Source organism: Typopeltis vanoorti, chromosome 13, assembly GCF_054136105.1.
Source record: "Typopeltis vanoorti isolate ZY-2024b chromosome 13, IOZ_Tvanoo_1.0, whole genome shotgun sequence".
NCBI lineage: Eukaryota > Metazoa > Arthropoda > Arachnida > Uropygi > Thelyphonidae > Typopeltis > Typopeltis vanoorti.
The window spans coordinates 90239853-90259571 of NC_143561.1; the positions used below are offsets into that span (position 1 = coordinate 90239853).

Here is a 19719-nt window from a genome sequence, read left to right on the forward strand (position 1 = left end):
AAGGCTTGTAGTCTCTATCCCTTTATTTACAGCTCATTGTAGAGTACATTTTCAGTGGCATTGTATCCATAAAAATTGGACAAGTCATTAATGGGCTAATGTACTCTTTCCAGAGATTTGTTTTAGTCTTTCTTCAGATTCTAGATGACACTTGATCTGGCATGAATATGGTACTGCTTATAATCATAGGAATGTTCTTGAAAGGGATAGATCAGCAGTGCTGAGGTCATGGTGTTGGGAAGCATTATGCTTAATGGTTAGATCAACCCATGTCTCAGTTGCAGCTGAAGTATATGATATTACACTAGTAGAGTTCAAAGTGGTAATTGTAAAAAGTTGCATGGATAAATTATTTAAAATAATTGTTAATTAAAAAAAACTTATGAACACTTAATAGTGATCCTTTTCCAAAACTTGGGTATTGGTATGGCGTCTGGTTGGTTCAGGTTCAGATAATTTTGTAGCGTTTAACAGGTTTCAAGGTAAAAAAACAATCGAATTTGAACTTGCTGGAATGAAGAGGTCTTGTTTTGGTTTCAACGAACTCTGTGCCCAGTGTCAATAGCATGAGAAGCAAGACCAGACTTGTCAGATTCCATAAGTGTAATATAGGCTTTGATGTTCTTCAATTCTAATCAAGGCAGAATGGCCAGTCTATCTAAAATAGCAAAGACATTAGTAGGGTAATTGATAGACACCTGGTAAAGAAAGAGGTGGCAATGTATCCCTTGTAGATGGCAGAAAAGAAGACAATTTCTGATCTAGTTTGAAGGAGGCATATATATTGAATTTATGAAGAATCCTTGCTATTTGTTCTGAGGTTCCTTTAAGGTAGGGTATTGAAATTCTTTTCACATCAGATTGTAGCCTGGTAGAAGGATGATAATTATCAATAATTTTTTGAATGGTAGTTTTGTTGTATCTATTATATATCAGATTGCATTTAATTTTATTAAGTTCATGTAATAAAAGGGGATTAGAATAACAGACCACATGAACTCTGTGTACAAAGCTCTTGATGATACCCATTTTCTGTGATGGATGATAATGGTGGGAAGATGAGTGAATGTATCTGCCAGTTAAGATTGGCTTCTGATAAACTGAAAATTCAACATGTTATGTGGTATTACAAATTATTAAAGTATCCAAAAATGGTAGTTGGTTATTGGATTCATGTTCAATTGTGAACTTGATATGGGAGTACAAGGAGTTTATTTTCTCTAGGAACTGAAATAATTCTGACTCAGTCTGGGACCAGACTGCAAATACTGTAGTCTGCCCTTATCAGCAGTTTCAGTTATCTGTGGTGAACCCCGGTCTGAAAATATTAAATGGAAAATTCCAGAAATAAACAATTTATAATTACACTGGCAAAGTGGATACTAGATCCAACATTATTTCAAAGCCGAATGTTTATAGAAACACGAAAGTTTCGTAAGTTGAACCTGAGAGCTTACAAGAATACAATCCCCAGCGTCTCTGAGTTGAATTGCAGAGAGGCCTCTGAACTAACTTAAGTAGTGCAAGCTAAAGCAACTGGGATGCCAAGGATGTAAATCTTGGAAGCTGTCAAGTCAATTTTACAATGTTACATCATTAAAATGAAGCCTTATAGCTCTTTCTTTTAGTAATAAACAGTTCATAAGTTTTAAATTGCATGCCATTCCAAGTAACATGGTGAAATCTCTCACTGTACGGCCTGGGATATGAATCATCCCTTTGTCCAGCATATCCATGCTGTTCTGTATATGCTCCGCCTTTTAGTCACTAAGTAGCCATCCAAAATATTAAATGGAAAATTCCAGAAATAAACAATTCCTAATAGAAAGGGGGATGGAAAATCCCTTCATGTTTTAATAGCTGGGTACAAAACTCAGATCGAAATCCATAGAGTTTCATGCCGAAAAAACTATCGGCAGGCCCAAGTATAAATGATCACTTGGATAATACAACTCTAGGGCAACTCCATGCAAAGGTGGAGCAAGCTCCCTCACTAACTTTAATATTCTTTCATAATGTAAAACCCAGCTCCTAAGAGATGTATATATATATTGTTTTACATTATGAGAAGAGGTCACTACCAAAACCGGTTTCAACTTTTTTTGAGGTCTCATCAGTGAGTAGGTAGATCTGGAATATCAAGGTTTTAAGTGAACGTGAACTTACATACCTCTACTATCGAATTGCTGAAGTGGTGTACTCCTATATTAATTACTAACCTGATGATGGTACAACAACCTGGTGTTGTACCATCCCCTTTTCTGTTAACATGTTCGCCAGTAAAATAGCCTTTCGGCTTATTAAATTAGTAAACAATTCCTAAGTTTTAAATTGCCCCCCGTTCCGAGTAGTTCTCGGTTATTAGGTTGACTGTCACGGTATTACAGTGCTTGTGTTCAAGTAACCCTTATTTTGCTTAATAATGGCCCGAAAGTGCAAGAGTAGTGATGCTGGCAATTTGGATATGCCAAATAGAAGTCGTAAAGTGCTTCCTTTTAATTGGAAAGATGAAAGTTCTTAACTTCATAAAATAATAAATAAATAATGAAGTAAACGTATGCTGAGGTTGCTAAGATAATATGTTATAATTGTTCTCGTTCATTTTTAATTGTTGCTTATATCTTACTGAGCCTAATTTATAAATTAAAATTTATCATAGGTATGTATGTATAGGAAAAAAAAGTATGTATAGGGTTTGGTACTATCTGTGGGGAGTCTTGGAATGTATCCCCTGCAGATAATGGTGGACAACTATGTATGAGGCTGAGGGAAATGTAGTGTCAGTTATTTTTCTAGATGCTCTGTTTGTCTAAGCAACTTTCTACAGTTATTCCGTTGAACTCTAATCTAATATATGCTCCAGCTGCGACTGAGACAAGCTAATACGTGATTTATGACTCATTGTGATTCGTGTTTTGAATGTAGCTAATAGTCTGTCTCCCTGGCGACGTCCATGTAATGTTGGATGAAATATGTTGAAATTTTTTAATATAATTCTATTTAACTTTTGTTACATGTGTAAGCCTGTTGAAAATTAATTTATTATGTATATGTAGTTTAGTTGCTGCAAATATGTAATAGAGTTTAGGTGGCAAAGTCAAAAATTGCCAAGAATTTTCATTCATTTAGTATATTAAGGGTTACTTGATAATAGTTTACACTGCAGGAAATGGTGATGGAACAGTGGATTGTGAGTACCAGTTGGTTCTCATATTTTATTGGCTATGTAGGTCTCGTTCCTGTTATTGAAACTCAGAACACACTTCCATTTCTAGATACACTTGTCTCTCATCTTCCTTCCGGCAGTCTTTTTTTCACTGTTTACTGTAATCCTAAACACACTTCCATTTCTAGATACACTTGTCTCTCATCATCCTTCCGGCAGTCTTTTTTACACTGTTTACTGTAATCCTAAACATGCTGGCCAGTATGTATACAAACTCTTACCACTACCCAACAGAAAATCTAGGTGTCATTAACACACTAATAAACAATGTTTTAAAAGATGTGCTCTAGTGAGCAAGCACTTATGCATGAATTAAAATTATCAGCAATATTTTCTTTATAATAAAACCATAGCCATTCCATATGTTGACTATTTTATAAATAGGATATAGCTTTAGTGCAGTTTTTCTACTAGAGACAGGCCAGTAGAATATTGGTGAACAAATCATTGTCATGCTGTTTGAATTGTAATGTAACTTGTGCATGTGTGTGCACATGCTTGCTCACTCCAGGTAATGACTGTAATGTGAAGGTCAAAATTTCAGAAAATTAAAGTAATTTCTTTTTAGTATGGTAGTAGGCTCCATAATTTATCAAAGAAGTTTCTGTTATTGAGTTTTGATGCTTAAGTGAACACTTAGGAACCCTAGAATTAAAAGTGCATTAAGGTATATTAAAATTCAACGGTATATTAAGGGCTTAAAGTTATATGATAGTATTAGGTATCACATTTTCCATGACTGGTTATAGAGTCCATTTTTTAATTCAGATAGGATAGTGCTGATATAATAAGACTTGGACTAACTAAACCACTGCACCAAATCATCCTTAGATATGTTCTAAGTAAAACTAGCAGAGACATCAAAGAATAACACACACACACACACACACACACACACACACACACACACACACACACACACACACACACACACACACACAGAGAGAGTAACAAAGTATAAGATAGAATTATTCCAGGGAGATAATATAAGATACTAAACCAAGATAGACTTTAGCTGAACTGAAAACAATAAAAGACAAAAAAACAAATGCAGAAGAAAGATGGACAGCTTTTCCAGACACTATATAAAAAAAGCATTAAGATAAAAACATAGTACAAAAATAGACATGGTATAAAGAAGAGGGAAAAGTGTAGTGAAAGAAAACTACATTTTACATATCTACAAGACCAATCAAATGTGTGGAGAATATAAAACTGTATGCAATAAAGAGTGAAATATAGAATACTGGAATAACTTCAAAGAGTTAGAATGTGAGCTTTATTGCATCCAAAGAAGAATCTTGAAAATAATGATCTCAAAAAAAATAACTAATGGAAGTATAAAACTAACAAATATCGGATTGGAAAAAAAAAAAAAAAAGCTCACAAAAGAGCCTAAGAATAGCAGTTGCAGAATAAAATGAAAAAACTCAGGTAGAAAATGTTTATTTGTAAAATTTTTGTGTATGTACAGGCATCTTCAGTACAAAAATGGAGCAACAATTAAACAATAAGAGAAAATTCTAAACTGCTTCCTTTGTATCTAGTTTAAGATTATATATATATATATATATATATATATATATATATATATATATATATATATATCATTAAAAGTTAGGAAAGATCAGTTGATTTTAAAAGTATTATCTATAAAGGAGAAAAACACCGACCATTGAATCTACTTAGGTTAGGACAATGGAGCAATGTTTCACTAGTTTCTTCATAAAGACCTTCTATAAGAAATTGACTTTTATGAAGGATTCTTGTGTTAAACTCTGTGCTTTGTGGAGATAGCATGTTCAGCAAGTCCAGAATGTTCTGGTTCATGATATTGGATATACAACTTATGTTCTTCATGAAAAATAACAGCAGATCTTCCAGTTTGGCCATAATACAATAATCCACAAGAATAAGTAATCTGATATGAAAGCCAAGAGAAGCTTGTCTTTAGGAAATTCCAGAAAAGTGAAGATTTTTCTGCCAGGACAAAAGGCAACAAAATTGTTCAGTGGTTTGTAATTTTTGTCAGAAATTCCTTGCACATAAAAGAGAGGAATATTGAGCTGCTTGCTCTTGAGCAGAATTGGCAGGGATCCTAAAACTTAAATGCTTTTTTGATTGACATTATCTTTAACTAAAACCATTTGATAAAGTTGATAATGTGTTATAATTCTTTCAGTAGAAGTTTGTTTGAAGAACACAAAGAATTAGCACAATGTAATATAATGTCTTGATAGTCCCAGTTTTTGACTAGGATGATGGTGTGATCCAGAATGAATATAATGGCTGTTATATAAGGCAAAAGAGAATATTACAGAAATATTTTGTTTTTGTTGGGGACCATTTACTTACAGGTTTTTCTCTTCTGATCCTACTGTTAGCCAGTTCACTAGACGTAATTTTCTTATTACTAATGTTTCTAGTTGGGATGAAGAATTCAGGAAAAAACTTAAGACCTTCTATGCACATCCTTCAAGATTATATGGGTTGCCCAAAGTTCAGAAACCTGGTGTTATGTTAAGACCAGTAGTTAATTGTATTGGATGTCCTGCAAATAACTTATCTAAGTGTTTGTCCAATTTACTTGCTATGTCTGCAAGAAGAGCTTCAACTTATTCAACTGGATGATCACAAGATTCGTGATCTTCATCTAGGTCCTCCCAATGTTATGATCAGTTATAACATTCCTACATACCATAAAAGTGCTTATCTAAGAATTTCCTATTTGCCTTTGTTGTTCTTTCGGGATATTTCACTTTTCAAAACAAATTCTCTCAGCAGATTGAAGGGACAGCTGTGGGAAGTCCTATTTCCCCCCAACTGTTGCCAACTTTTTTATAGAACACTTTGAACGTTGTCTCGACAATATCTCACCTAGACCACACATTGGTATAGATATGTTGATGACATTTATGTAGTATGAAATGGCTCTTCTGAGTTACAGTAGTTGTTTCTGTCCAGAATAAATATACTTCTTCCCAGGATCCAGTTCACCTTTAGAAAAAGAAGACAGTCAAATGGCCTTTTTTGCAGCGTTTGCTGTAATAAGACAAGAATCCTTCATAGAAGTCATTTTCTTATATATATATATGTTATGTAAAGTATTTTGTAAAGAATTTTGTGAAAACCATTGCTCCATTGTCCTAATCTAAATAGATCTGATGGTTTGTGTTTATCTCCTCTATGGGAGAATCAAACCTCTTCATATTATAAAGAGGTTTGATGCATCAAACATCTTTATAATGTGTTTTATTGATTTAATTCAGGGATCGGCACTCTTTTCAGACATTCAGGCCACATTCAACTTTTATTTTTAATAATCGGGCTGCAAGCGTTTATTTTAGAGAAAATAGTGAGTGAAAAAAAATACTTAAAGTTATAAATTTTTATTGTGTCAATTTTAAAAATCACAGAAATATTTGAAGTATGAGATATGAAACAAGCATGAAAATGAAAAACACAATGAAAAATTATTATCACCTAAAAACAAAGTAATATATTGTATCCACCATAATATGTACGTATGTCTCCCTGCTTAATGTGACTTTTGTCATTGTTTTCCCTTAGGCAGATTATCTAGATCCACTTTATAACCTGTGGTGTGCAAATTCGAATCAAAGCATGCAAATATTCATGTCAGTCAATCGAGAAGAAATTTTATTTTTTCTAAAACTCATGGCAGAAAATGCTTGTTCGCAAATGTATATGATTCCAAATGAGACTATCACCTTTGCAAAACTTATTAATCCTTCAAATTTTATATATATATATTTTTTTTTGGTAAGCATCGACCAATGTCAACATTAAAAGCATTCAAAAATAATCGCATTTCGATGTTATCTTTTATGAAAATTCACAAATCTTGTTGAAAATTCCGTTTGTTAATCTTTAATAATAACAGCAAAAGTTTCCTTTTGTTGGTATTTCCAAGTTGCACGGGAGATATGTATAGGTATAAAATTATTTTTAATTTATTATTCATGTTATAAAATGTATTATTTAAGTAATTCAACATACTGGACACATGCCATGTAAGTATGGTCAACCTTTTATGGGCCACATGCAGGCCGCTGGTTACCGACCCCTGATTTAATCGAAGCAGACTTAATAATCCCATTAAAAATAAGAAAAATACCAAAATAATTTTCAGAACAAATTAAGAATATATATGTAGATAATAGTTCTATAATGAAGTACAAGAACAAACTGAAGAATTTAAAATAACCAAATGAGATATTATGAGTGCACCTCCAAAGGCTCATCAAGGAAGTGCCCATTTACACACTCATACTGAAATACCTGCCACATCTCTCCTTGAACACATTTACTGAAGATACACTTATAACATCTTAGGGTAGCTCATTCATACAAACATAAAAAGAACCTGGACCTCACATGCTTCCAAAGATGACCTTGAGTTCTACCTCTACCATCCACGAGCTTCAAATCTCTGATCTATACTGTAAGATCCCCTTACTAACTTCTATCATCATATCTCATCTCCTCTGTCTCTAATCTTTAGAGATACCTGTGACATAGTATATTTATTAATAGAACACCTAAAGACCACAGTCTTTATAAATCAAAGTCTTCTGTGCCTGTTCTTCAAACTCTGAAAACATTCCTTTATTCTGTCTGCATATGGAAAATTCCAGAAGCGAGTTATTATCTGTGTCACCACTGACTACCTCCCTATCTCCTGAACCAAGGTGACTATATCTATGCACAGTAATCCAGATATTGTCTTATTTGAATGGGTAATTACTTTCTTATTCCTACAAGTTAATGTTCTGTTTAATAGCCCTGTTATACAGTGGAATGACTTAATCACCTGAGTAGTGTGACTCTTATGCTTTAACTCAATCTACAGTAGTCCTCCCTCCCCAGTTCTATAGCTTCATCGATTACTCATTAATGTAATACCTTACCCATATTAACCTCTCTCCAGAATGTATAACTTTACACTTGGCAACAACGAACCGGCATTCATTGTCATTTGCCCATATAACCAATCTGTTGAAATCGCCCTGCATCAGCACATAACTAATAACACACTCAAGACCCTCACCAGTATCATTAATATACATCTTAAACAATAATGGCCCAAGGACAGAACCCTCTGGTATGTCACCAATCACCCTCTTTCTCATAGACTCAACACTACATCTGATCTTTCATTCAGCAATTCTAATCTATGTTGCCATATTTATTTTGCAAACTTAACCCTTTAAGTTTTTATAACAACCTCCTAAAGTATCCTTTTTTCTGATACTTTAACATAAAAATGTTTTCCTCCCTGGCATGATTAATCTCTTCAATTTTGCCATCCATACTGTGTACTTCACTTGGAAGGACAACATACATAAACAGAGGATACACCCATAAGCTTTCTCCTCCTCCTCCTCTTCTAGCCAATTTCTATATGGAGCAGTTTGATACTGCAGTTCTGAAACCTTCCATCTTGCTAAGGTACACTAATGTGTTTTCCATATGGCTCAGATATATTAGATTTTTTTTTCTTCTTTCATCTCAACAATCAGCATCCCAGAATCCAGTTGACTATAGAAAAAGAAAATAACAGCGTTTTCTAGACAATCTTTCCTTCTCAGTTTACAGAAAACCTCCCATAACACACAAACTTTTCCTTCATATCCCTACCACCCCAACAATATGGTATTATTAACGCCCTTGTCAATAGAGCCCCCTATCCTTATTTCAACTAGGCTTCAATCATAGCCAAACTATTTGTCATACCATCCTGTCCAAGTTACAGTGCCAAAAAGATTAACAAAATATTTGTTCCTCCCATCCCTCCCAACGTACAAATTACAGTTATGCTATACTATTCCCTATATCCAGGATATATCAGGAAAAATAGTCAGAACTTTAAAGAAATATCTCTGTTCTGCTTTCAAACCTCATTTGACGTTGGCTACCTTTTATCCATTCTCCTAAAGATTTGCTCCTTTTCCTTTCTATTCCAAATGTTTACAAGGTTCCTTGTTCTTGAAATTTGTCATGTTGTGAACAAACTGGGAAATCTGCCTTGGAGAACATAGGAAATTCATCTGCCACCACAACCATGGTATGGTCAATTAGTCAGGTCTAGTTGACCATGATGCCTTTGGATACTTTGCACAGATTCAAATGGGGGGGGGGGGGAACCTAAGCTTCACTGCAACAAATGGATTTTTTTTTTTTTTTTCCAGAATTGGGAGCAGAAGATTTAAAAAGCCAACCTAATCTAAATGATTGTTTGTTCACAAGATTTTTGGAAACATTAATTCTTAGATCTTAAGCCCAACAGCCAAGCTTGACCCCCCAAGCACCAGTAGAGGATGCTTTTCATAGAATTTCAGGCTTCTTGTCTAACTTTTTCTACTCATTACTTTGCATATGTGTTATTACAATTTTTATGTTGCATCCTAAAAGATATCTCAGTGACAGAGACAATGTTGGAACGATTAAACCTGTGCTTATTTTTCTGTGCTGTATTTATCCATTAAATCCTAATTGAGCTTAAACTAGCACATAAGCTTTAATACCCATTTTGCACATTGTTTCAGCATCCGTGCTGATATTCCATCCAGTCAAACTTCCGTATTTGAGTCAGTCTCCTGTAACAGTTTTAATGCTTCTGATTCATCTAATATTAGAAGGGAAAAAGAGGGAGAGGCAGACCCAGGCACGAATCACAATAAATGTTCCAGAGCAGCAAAAGAAAGGGGAAAAAAAAAAGTTCCGTGACATAGTTGCTGGCCTCCTTCTATGGAATGACACTTGAAGAATTCATCTACCTCTGTTCGTTCATTTAGTTCTCCCTGCCATCTAGACAGCTAATGGGGCTTACTGAAATATACTTATTAAAGTAATCGCTTAACATCTCGGCTACTACTCTTCCATCTGCATTCATTAAGGTTATTCTTTCGTTCTCCTTCTTTTTACTTGCTACATTGTAAAAAAAAAAAAAAAAAAAAAAACCTCTTTGATTTGCTTTGGCTTGTTCAGATAACTTCCTTTCATTGTTTGATTTCTCCCTCACCTTGGCCATTATCTTTAGCAAAGTTCTCTCTCTCTCTCTTTTATGCAGTCCTTGCTTTTAAGTGTTATTTATCATTTAACTCACATGCAATTAATTCTCCTAACTGAGGATGCAGGTCAGGTTTAGCTAGTTTTGCACAATATTTTTTCTTACATTTTTCTTTGTATTCTCTAAGAGCACAAGCTAACTTACTTGGCAGGAACTTTCAGTATGCTTTCTTCTTTTCCTTGATTGCCTCTTTAAATTCCTGAGTCCCTCATGGAGTTCTGATTTTTTCTATCCTTACAGACAACCTCACCATATGCTTCTCTGGCTGAATCAGTCCATGTTTTCTTCAGGGTTTGCCACTGAATATCCAAGGTTTGGTTCTTGTTTCCAAAGTTTTTCATATTTCCTTGAATGATCTTTGTGTATTTGAGTCTCCATTTCATCACTTGATGCTTAACTGTTATTCATTTCAAAATTTTCTTACAAGCCCTTCTTTTCAATATGAAATTCAGTTTTATCCTGCTCAAACACTAAATGGTGATCAATTTCAAATCCTCTTTATACTCTTTTTCTGAACATGTGGGAAAATCATTGTCAAACAATCTCATAGTCAGTGAGACTTTGCTTATTCCTTGCATCTTTACCCAATGTGAATTTGTGCACATTTATGTTGAAACATAGCATTAGTAATAACTAATCCATTTTGCAAACAGAAATCCAGCAGGCACTTACCATTATTAGTTTTGCTATTTTCTCCAAATTTTCTGAAAACATTTCTAATGTCTGGTAATCATTTCCTACTCTGCTGTTTAGATCTCAAACAAGACTCAACTTTTCCTTTTTTTTTGTTAGCTAGCTGCCTACTCTATTGCCTCAAGAATCTACTGAGGAAGAACTGGAGGAATTTTTTGTTCTGCCCACATCACTTTGCCTGCTTTTCGAAAAGATTATCCTCATATTCAGTGTTGAATATTATAGCTACTCTTTCTTTTCTGATTTCCACTGCCTGAATATAATATCTTGTATTTGTTGTTTAGAAAAATCTTGCCTGTTTTTATCTTCATTTCGGGAACATCTATTATATCGATATGGTACTTATCCAAATCTTCTGCTAGTTCCATTTCTTTTCCATTGATGCTTCTTATATTGGTGGTGTCAATCTTGATCTCTGCTAATGCTGAGCTGGGTTTTGTTCCATTAGCTGACTTTTTGCTGCTCACCCTTTTTCCCTGATGAAAACAAAAGGCCATGTCATGAAGTAACTTCATGACAATGCACAGCATTATATGTGTCTGTAAGGATATATGCCTTGCATTATGGGACATTAAAGTAATTATGTGAATTCATTAGCCTCTATATACAAGTAGCCCAGTCATGAAGTTGCTTCATGTACAAACTTTGCTTGCTTACACTTGTATTTATCTAAGTGTAAGCAAACCATGGATGAAACCAAGAATATAATTTCATGGCATCATCATCATGTATCAAGGATTTAGGCCTAGCATGGCCTGTTCTGGCCTTAGAAGTCATTGTTTAAGAGGACATCCTGGTTTTATTTTTCCTAATGGCTTGTACTTTAAGGCTTGTTTTGGTAATCTTTCTGTTTTCATTCTTTGAACATGTTCCATCCATTTATGTTTATATTTTTAAATTTTTTCTTTCATAATTTCTTTGTTTCTTTTGTGATCAAATAGGGTATACTTTGCAGTTTTTCTCATAAACTTCATTTCTGCTGTTATTAATCTTTGTTTGTCATTTTGTTTTATTGTCCAGATTTTGCTTCCATACATTAAGACTGGTAGGGCTAATCTATTGTATACTTTTAGTCTGGTTTGTTTTTGAACTAGGTTTGGTTTTAATATAGAGTTAATTACTTTTATTTTTAAATATTTTGCAATTTTTACGTTTATATCTTTTTCATTTTCATATATGATCATACATCCTAGGTAGTTAAATGAATTCACCTGTTCTAAGATCTTGTTATCTATTACTATTTTAGTTCTTGCTGGATCTTGTCCTTTAAAGGCCATAGTTTTTGATTTTTCTGTTGATATTATCATACCATAATCTTTGGCTATCTCATTTAGATCTAAAATAGCTTTCTGTAAGTTATCTTCAGTTGTAATTATTATTTTGTCTTTGGCAAAAAGGAGAGTGTTTAAGTTCACTGTAGGAGAAAGTTTAATTATATAATTTATAGCATAACCAATGGGAAAAAAAAAATTCCAACAAGCATTAATATTATATTTTGGTCATTTGTCATATATCACTCATAGCCAAAACAAAGTCTTTGAATGACAGTATCATAAAAAATAATAATCGTTGGTCCATTTTATATATATATATATATATATTTGTTTGGTCCTCAAGGATTCAAATTAATAATTTTGTTTTTAAATGTAGTTTGCGGCTTAAACTGAAAGAGCTTGAAGCACTGAAATCTATAAATGAGCATCTTGAAAGAGAAATGGAAAGACTGATGCTTTGCTATAAAGACACTGAAAATAAGGTAAGAAAAATGAAATTTCTTAGGCATGAACTCATAGGTAAATAAGTCTGACATCTTGAACATAATTAAATGAAGTAATTAAATCTGGAATGACTTCTAATGGGACTATATTGATCAAGTACATATAATAAACAACTGTGTTATACCAACTGGTTTCACCAACTAAGGCTGTTGGCATCTTCAGGATACATAACTGATGTAAGGCACTAAAAAGTAAAAAACTGTTACAAACTATAATCAACCGATTCCAATTACATTAGACAAAGAACAGAGCACGTACAATACATGCTTAGAGCGTGCATGATCTCACTTGTTATTTAGGAACGTTCCATAGTTGGCACTGTAATTCAGTTCTGGAGAGGTAAGAGATCCAATAAGGGTCTTCCAGATCACAGGCAAGATTAGTCCTTGGTTCCTGTTAAGGTTTTGTATACAGCGGGCAACTGCTGTGGCGTCTTTAAAAATTCGGGAGCGGAATTTCTCCTCTATGTAAGGAATTGTGCTTCTATCCCACTCTCTGATATGGTTTGTTCTTGAGAAATGAAAAGCTAACTCCAATTTTTCTTCTCTGTTATTATTGACGTCACCAGTGTGTTCTTTTTGCCTGATTTCAAGGCTTCTTGAAGTCTGGCCGATGTAATTCAAGCCGCACGAGCAGGGTATGTTGTAAACTCCAGCATATTTGAAGAAAGGATGGCTATCTTTTATTATAGAGTGGGTTAGAAGCACAATTCCTTACATAGAGGAGGACTTCTGCTCCCTAATTATTAACACGTTCATTGCCAAGCTGAAAATTGGAATTTCGTGTGGTGGCCAAATTTTTGTTTACTTGACAGCGACGGCCATGCGATAACGCGTGATCGGCACCCCCCCCCGAAGAGAACTCGCACCACGCGATATCGCGTGATTGGCAATGAACGTGTTAAAGAAGCCACAGCAGTTGCCAGCTGTATACAAAACCTCAACAGGAACCAAGGACTAATCTTGATCTGGAAGACCCTTATTGGATCTCTTAACTCACCAGAACTGAATTACAGTGCCAACTATAGAACGTTCCTAAATAACAATGAGTGAGATCATGCACGCTCTATACATGTATTGTACGCACTCTGTTCTTTGTCTAATATAATTGGAATCGGTTCATTATAGTTTGTAACAGATTTAATGCCTTACATCAGTTATGTACCCTGAAGATACCAACAGCCTTAGTTGGTGAAACTAGTTGATATAACATAGTTGTTTATTATATGTGCTTGATCAATATAGTCCCATTAGAAGTCATTCCAGAGCTTTTATGGTCAAGAAAATTAAAAGTTTTTTAAAATGAAGTAATTAAAGTTAAGTTTAAAATGTCTGGATAATTACTTAATTTATTGTTTAATTAAATTGTGAAGTATGTACATAATTCACGTAATTTAATCAGTAGTGTAAATTATAATTAATTATTTGTTCGTAATCACACTACAAATACAAGATAAAAGAAATGCAATAGTTTAAATAAACACAATATTTAGAATTAATTTTAAAGCAAAGAGCTGATGATTAACAGAGATTTGAAGTTCAGAGGACATATTGCAGAAGTTGGTGAAATAGCTCACAGGATTACTTGAATATTGAAGAACACTTTGAAAAGCAAAGATAGGGAGGTTATTATCTCTTTTTATAAGGCTATGATTTGGCACATCTTAACTACTGATCACATATTTGGATCAGGAGGTGGTGGTAGAGAGGATTCAGAGATGAGCGACAAAGTAGATGATGGATCTGTAGAATGCTCCCTATGAGGATAGATTGTGAAAGTGCATGAATTGCAGAGTTTAGTTGACAGGTTGAGGAGAGGGGACATGATTACTAAAGGGATACTATAAGGCTGACACACAACAATTTTTTTTTAATACATGAGCAGTTGGAGGAGAATATGGGGTGCCTCTGGAAGTTGTGTGAAAATATGGTTATTATGGATGTGAAGACTAGGTCCTTTGTTTGGAGAATATTGAATGAGTGGAATGGATTACCAGAGGTAGTTTAGAAGGTCACAACAATGAATAAATTTGAGAGGGATGATATAGGTATTGTGTGAATAATGGTTAGTGTGGGTCTCCCATGATGAGTCTTTTGACCCCCTGTATAATAATAAGCATATCAGGTCCTTAGCCTCTGTAACCTCCAAAAAGCTTATTATTCTTTTTTGTTCCAAACATTACTTCTCTCCTGCTTAACTCCTGATATTTTATAAAACTCAAATCTACCCAAGATTTAGACCTATTCCCACATTTAGCGTGGTGCTCAGAATTCTTATTGTATTCAGAAGTGAGCAGTTCACTTAACTGATGATTTTTTTTTCTCTCTCTCTCTCTCTGTCTTCTTCCAGTTACTTTTCCGTTGCTTTCCCATAGCTTCTCTATGCTGTATCATGTTTTTTCTGTAGGTATTTCCATGGGTACTACTCCATGAATTGGCTGCTACCATCCGTCACTTCCCTCTAATCATCCACAAACATGAGCAGCTCTTGGTTTAATACCCATATATAGTTCAACTCAAAATTCATCAAATAAACTTCTCATCCTGAGTCTTCATCCTCTCTGGGACAGTCTTTCACCTTTTTTTTCCCTACAACCTTCACCTCTTAAGTAAATGCATCAATAAATTCTTCTTTTTAGCTACACACAACACTTCTGTGTCATAGATCTTACCTCTTGTGTTCATGTGGCTGATATTAAAAAAAATTAATGTTGGCTATTACAATTGGTGAAAGTCCACTCCTTACTTGTAAAGAAGCAATTTGTATGAAACAGCATTAAACTATAAAGTTAAAGCACCAGATACACTGAATTAAGCCATTCATAATGCCAACAGACTTGGAACCATAAAATATAATGCTTTAAAAAAACTCCATCAGTTATACAAAACTAAAATAGGATTATATGTAACCGCAGAGCAAAGAATGGAAATTTCATTACTAATTTACATGTAATGTAATTAGTAATGTACAAATATTTCGTTATACATCTTGTATGCCATCATCAAGATAAAGAAACAAGAAATTCACCATCCAAAAGTAACTGGATATAATTGTCTACCAACATCCAGATGTTAGAACATGTGTTTTATTATGCTATTAGGAAATAACACATAGAAGTACAGTTGAGTGTATGATAATGAAGTGTATTATAGATCACGTGTATAGATTGAGTAAAGAAAGCCCATCGTTATGGTTCAAATGTGGGCAGTGTAGTAAAGCTTCTAAGCATTTCTTTAAATAAATGCTCATATTTTGATATGCTTCTACAAGACTAAATTTATGCAGTGTAATGAGCCTGGTGTAATATTAACGTTCTGTAAGCCTCCTCTGTGCTGACTAATCAGTCTGACTAAAGTAGGATAGATGGCATTAAAAAAAAAAAAAAAAAAAAAAAAAACTTAGTAGACTCCTAGTAGAGAAAGTGATGTTTATTTCTTTGAGGAAAGCTAATAGCTTGCTAGTTTGACTTTATTAATATGTATGAATTGATTTTTTTTTTGCACATAAGCAACATATTGAAAGACCTTTGACTTACAAATTTGAATTATTCATACATAGAACAAGTAAAGATGTTTGTCTGCAGTTATCAGTTGTTTTTTTTACATGATGTTAGGAACTATTCAAAGACATGGTGGTGTTGAAAATTTTAGTTGAAATAAATTCTTAGAGGAACAAATGGCATTGGACTGTGCTTATTAGTCTCGATAACACACCTTTTGTGAAGGATAGTGTGCAAAGGAATAATATGAATAATGTGACATTGATGAATAATATGACCTGTGGCTATTGATTTATGAAGTATAAGGAGCAAAAAGTAAGCCATTACTTTAACATTGGATATGAACATCTCTGCTCTCTACCATTGCACTGTTGGTTGTGATGCCACTGTAGGCATGAATGTTTGTGAATGTCCTTAAGAGGTAAATGAATTTCATTTCTTGGTGTGAGACCATTGCCACCCTATTACTAAATAGGGTAGTCTTACACTTCAGACAACTAATTGGATATCTGAAGTGGCTTATTTATATGTCTGGTCTCCAAAGCAGGGTGTCCAGAATATATCTTGGCTAAGCCATGATACTAAAATATTATAGGTTTACAATACTCTGTGGATAAGATTCACTTAAATTGCTAAACTGTCAATGATGTAATAATTACATTGATGACCAGGGATGAATAAACTGATATAAGATTTATTTTAAGTTTCAAGATAGTAATTTGCTGAAGGGGAGAAGAGGACATTGTGCTACCAGAGGTATTACTAACATGATATTCTGTTCTGCAACTGAAGTGCATATATTTAAACATGGAGAGAACATAAAATAACATTGTCTTGATTAGGTTATTTTTTTATAGTGACATTTTCAGGTTGGTATAGAAAATTTGAAATAGAAATAATCACCATCTAATTTTGAGGATAGTAAAAATATGTATCGCATTGTAAAAAAAAAAGTGTATGAAACTCTTGAAAAGAATCAAAGTTGAACAGCTTTCAGATGTAGACTTCCATATATATATATATATATATATATGGGTGGGAATAAATTTTTAACTTGGGTATATTGTATATTAGGATAACCAAGCAATTTTATATGCTTGGTTATTTTAGCTCCTAATCCCAAGTATGCAAACAATTAAGTTTGCGCCTGAAACAAAGTTCAAGTCTAAAGATGGTACAACACCAGGGCAACTCATTGTAAAGGTGGTTAAAGCTTTGATCACTATTCTTAGTATTTTCCCATAATGTAAAGCACATCTCACTAGAAGATGTATACTGCAATGCATTATGGGTGGGGTCACTACCCAGACCGGTTTCGACCTTTTTTGAGGTCTCCTCAGTGAGTAGCTAGACCCTAAATACCAAGGTTTTAGTAATACAAAGCCTTATCAACTTTACCTATATAAGTTGCAACAAGGTGTATTAAGTTTTAATAAAAATCATTTATATACAATATACCCAAGTTAAAAATTTATTCCCATCAATATCTCCTCCAGAGATTTTTATTAAAACTTAATACACCTTGTTGCAACTTATATAGGTAAAGTTGATAAGGCTTTGTATTACTAAAACCTTGGTATTTAGGGTCTAGCTACTCACTGAGGAGACCTCAAAAAAGGTCGAAACCGGTCTGGGTAGTGACCCCACCCATAATGCATTGCAGTATACATCTTCTAGTGAGATGTGCTTTACATTATGGGAAAATACTAAGAATAGTGATCAAAGCTTTAACCACCTTTACAATGAGTTGCCCTGGTGTTGTACCATCTTTAGACTTGAACTTTGTTTCAGGCGCAAACTTAATTGTTTGCATACTTGGGATTAGGAGCTAAAATAACCAAGCATATAAAATTGCTTGGTTATCCTAATATATATATATATATATATATATCACTTTTGAAAGAACATGAATTTTAAAACAAGAAACAAACCTAGAGAAAGAGTGCAAAATCTGAAGAGAACTGGGACTTCAACCAGAGAAGCACACAGTGAAGTTCTTTGCAAAAATAGAAAAATCAGAACTGTGTAGTGGACTCAAGAAGTTAAAAAAGCATCCCATGATAAGAAGCCATATATAAAGTACTGATAAGCAAATCAGCATGTTAGAATGTACATTAAAATATAGGCAAGCTAATTATGGATAAAACTAGCTAAATAATGTCGTGGGAAGAGTTTAGATGGAATATAGAGGATTGATATTGTGAGGATGGTAAAATGTTTTGGAGATTATTAGGAAAGTTTACAACTACACTGTATAGTTGAGACAGATTGTTAGAAAGTCAAATCTTGAATTTCACAATCTGTCATAAAGTCAAGATTGAGTAGAATCTGTCAAAATCCAAAATGCAGTAGCGCTAACATTGTATCAAAAAATGGAGAAACTAAAAATGTGAAAACTACAAAATAATTTCCAGTTTGAGTGTTCCAAGAAAGATTTAAACAAGCATACTTGAGAAAGGTTAAGAAAAATGATAGAAAGGAAAAATCCACCAAGAACAAGCATAATTTCAGCCAAATAATTTACCAAAATTATAAGAGATTCATTAAAACAAGCTGATATTGCCATTAAAACTTTAAACCCACTCTCTGTTTAACTTTTGCAATATTTATTTTCAAGAATGTATTTTAGATAGACAGTTTATATAACATTACTGATTGTTAAGCTTATTTTGTTATTGTAGAATTTTTAGGAGTCTGACTCACTGGATCAATGATAGCCTTTTGTTCGAAAGACCTGGATTGTATTCAAAAAAACATAATGGCTTTCAACTGAAGGTTAGTTGACTGCTCTCAGGTTTTTTCCATCTTACAAAACAGACAAACCAGCCTGAGAATACAAGTCTGTCAATGGAAATAAGATTAACTATACTATTAATTAGGTTTATGTAAATCCAAGTTACTTTGAGCCTAATACATTATGAGGTGAAGAATTTTATGACCCTACATAATCAACAATCAAAACTAATGAGACTCATTTGGATGTAGACTCCATTAAATCTTATGACATCTGATGGAATGATTTAAATGTGATGAATATCATATCGAATGCTACTCTTTAAAATACATTTGTCTCAACTGGAATTTGAAGAGTTGGCATGTTGTAGACTGCCTCTCATATTTATTGCTGAGACCTCTGATCAGTGTTTCAGCACACTATGACTATCTCATTTCATATTTGTGGAAATAATTTGGCAATACAGTCATCCCTTGATCCCATAAGGGAATAAATAACATTTTTGGCTATACTTTCTAACAAGACTCAAGCGAGCATAAAGAGCATCAAGTAAAAAGGTTTCTATTTAGCAACATCTTGCACATTGGCAACAGCGCATTCAGTAGCAACATCCCTTGGCAGTCGGCACGTGGCTTCAACAGTCCCTCTGTTGATTTTGTGTTTCAGAAATAGGTTATTTGTGCATTTATCGTTAAA

The 19719-nt window shown here is 33.8% G+C and overlaps 1 protein-coding gene across 3 annotated transcripts in view; it reads left to right on the forward strand.

Moving 5' to 3' along the window:
- LOC150100355 (uncharacterized) overlaps nt 1–19719 on the forward strand; it is a 358520-nt gene that overhangs the window by 104738 nt on the left and 234063 nt on the right. For all 3 annotated transcript variants that reach the window (XR_016549227.1, XM_090402349.1, XM_090402350.1), the window contains exon 8: nt 12663–12768. Coding sequence is in view for 2 of the 3 variants with exons in the window: in XM_090402349.1 (XP_090258475.1) it covers nt 12663–12768 (106 nt within the window). In the remaining variant the exon portion in view is untranslated. The remainder of the gene's footprint in view (nt 1–12662; nt 12769–19719) is intronic.